Source organism: Acanthisitta chloris, unplaced genomic scaffold, assembly GCF_000695815.1.
Source record: "Acanthisitta chloris isolate BGI_N310 unplaced genomic scaffold, ASM69581v1 scaffold17390, whole genome shotgun sequence".
NCBI lineage: Eukaryota > Metazoa > Chordata > Aves > Passeriformes > Acanthisittidae > Acanthisitta > Acanthisitta chloris.
Genome location: NW_008653490.1, coordinates 2,897 through 4,464, shown reverse-complemented (window position 1 = coordinate 4,464; position 1,568 = coordinate 2,897). Strand labels below are relative to the sequence as shown.

Below are 1,568 nucleotides of genomic sequence, written 5' to 3'. Positions count from 1 at the left end.
GCCAGTGTGGGGGACCCTGCTCCCCACAGACCCCCTGGTCAGGGCTGGGGGCTGTCCCTCACTGTAGCTGTAATCCCTGGCTTTCCCCCACTGAGCTGTGGAAGGAGTCTGGAGGGTTTGTTTGGCCAGAGCCAGAGCTGTGCCATGTCCCCTGCACTGGACTCCCAGCAGCCTCTCTGCCTAAAAGGGGGATCTGGGAACTGCACTGGAGTCTCCCCCAGTACAGTGGGATCTCCAAACCAGTGCATCCACTTTTCTGTGCTGGGCACAGGCAGGATCTCACTCAGCTGGGTGCAGACATCCCACCCATGCCGTGTCCCTGTCCCCTCAGGCTGATTGAGCTGCACTCCCCAGACAGCAGGAACACACTGGTGCTGCGGTGCCGCGACACGGCCACAGCCCACGCCTGGTTCAGCGCTCTGCATGCCAACATCTCCGCTCTGCTGCCCCAGGTCCTGGCCGAGCTCAACGCCACGCTGGGCTCCGGCAGCCCCGTGCCTGGAGGCAGAGAGGTGAAGCACATTGCCTGGCTGGCTGAGCAGGTAACGCACTGATGGGGTGTGCTGGGATGCTCCTGGGGATGGCAGTGCTGATGGGATGTGCCAAGGATGCCACCAGGGCTGTGGATGCAGCCAGAGAGCTTGGGCATCAGCCAGGGCACCAGCTTTGCCTTTCTCCTGTCCGCCAGCGCTTCCCAGACCTTCAGCCCTGTTTCTCTGGGATTTCCCAGCTGGACACACTCATCACACCCTCCCTTTTCCATGAATTCACTGAGAGCTGCAGCCAACTTGGGCACTGTGGTGAACAGGACCCTGGGGGCTGCTCCCAGCATGGTCTTCCTGGATGGCAGTGCCTTGGATACTGCCAAGAGCCTAGCAATGTAGAGCCTGTGGGTTGGGGTACAGGGATTGTGGTGCCTGGGCAGTGGGGAGCCCCTGCAGCCCCCATACCCCTCACCATGCCCTCATGCCCCGGCAGGCACGGCTGGACGGCGGGCGACAGCAGTGGCGGCCAGTGCTCATGGCAGTGACGGAGAAGGACCTGCTGCTGTACGATGGGATGCCCTGGACCAGGGACGCCTGGGCCTCCCCCTGCCACAGCTACCCACTGGTGGCCACCAGGTGGGCTGGGTCTGGGCCCCACCTCAGGGACCAGCGCCGTTGGCTCTGCCTCTTGATGGAGCAGGGGAAAATGCCGATGGGCATGGGGTGATATGCTGCTGCCATCACACCTCTTACTCTCCATCCCTCTGTTTTCACCCCCAGGCTGGTGCACTCGGGCTCAGGGCGCCGTTCCCCTGCTCTGGGCTCGGACCTGACTTTCGCCACGCGGACAGGCTCGCGCCAAGGTGTGGAGATGCACGTGTTCCGCGTGGAGACCCACCGGGACCTCTCTGCCTGGACACGTGTCCTGGTGCAGGGCTGCCACGCCGCCGCTGAGCTCATCAAGGAGGTGACTGTGGGTGAGTGCTGTGCTGGTGGGGGACCTCCATTCCCTCCCTCGTGGGGCAGGGTGGGCAGGGAGCTGATGGCTGTGCCCGCAGGCTGCACGCCGGGCGGGGAGGGGGG

The 1,568-nt window shown here is 64.2% G+C and overlaps 1 protein-coding gene across 1 annotated transcript in view; it reads left to right on the top strand.

The window, feature by feature from the left end:
- Positions 1-331: 331 nt before the first annotated feature.
- SNTB2 (syntrophin, beta 2 (dystrophin-associated protein A1, 59kDa, basic component 2)) overlaps positions 332-1,568 on the top strand; it is a gene marked incomplete at its 5' end in the record, with an annotated part of 2,382 nt that continues 1,145 nt past the window's right edge. The window contains 4 exons of the mRNA XM_009081343.1: positions 332-542; positions 979-1,121; positions 1,266-1,462; positions 1,544-1,552. Of these exons, the coding sequence (XP_009079591.1) occupies positions 332-542; positions 979-1,121; positions 1,266-1,462; positions 1,544-1,552 (560 nt within the window). The remainder of the gene's footprint in view (positions 543-978; positions 1,122-1,265; positions 1,463-1,543; positions 1,553-1,568) is intronic.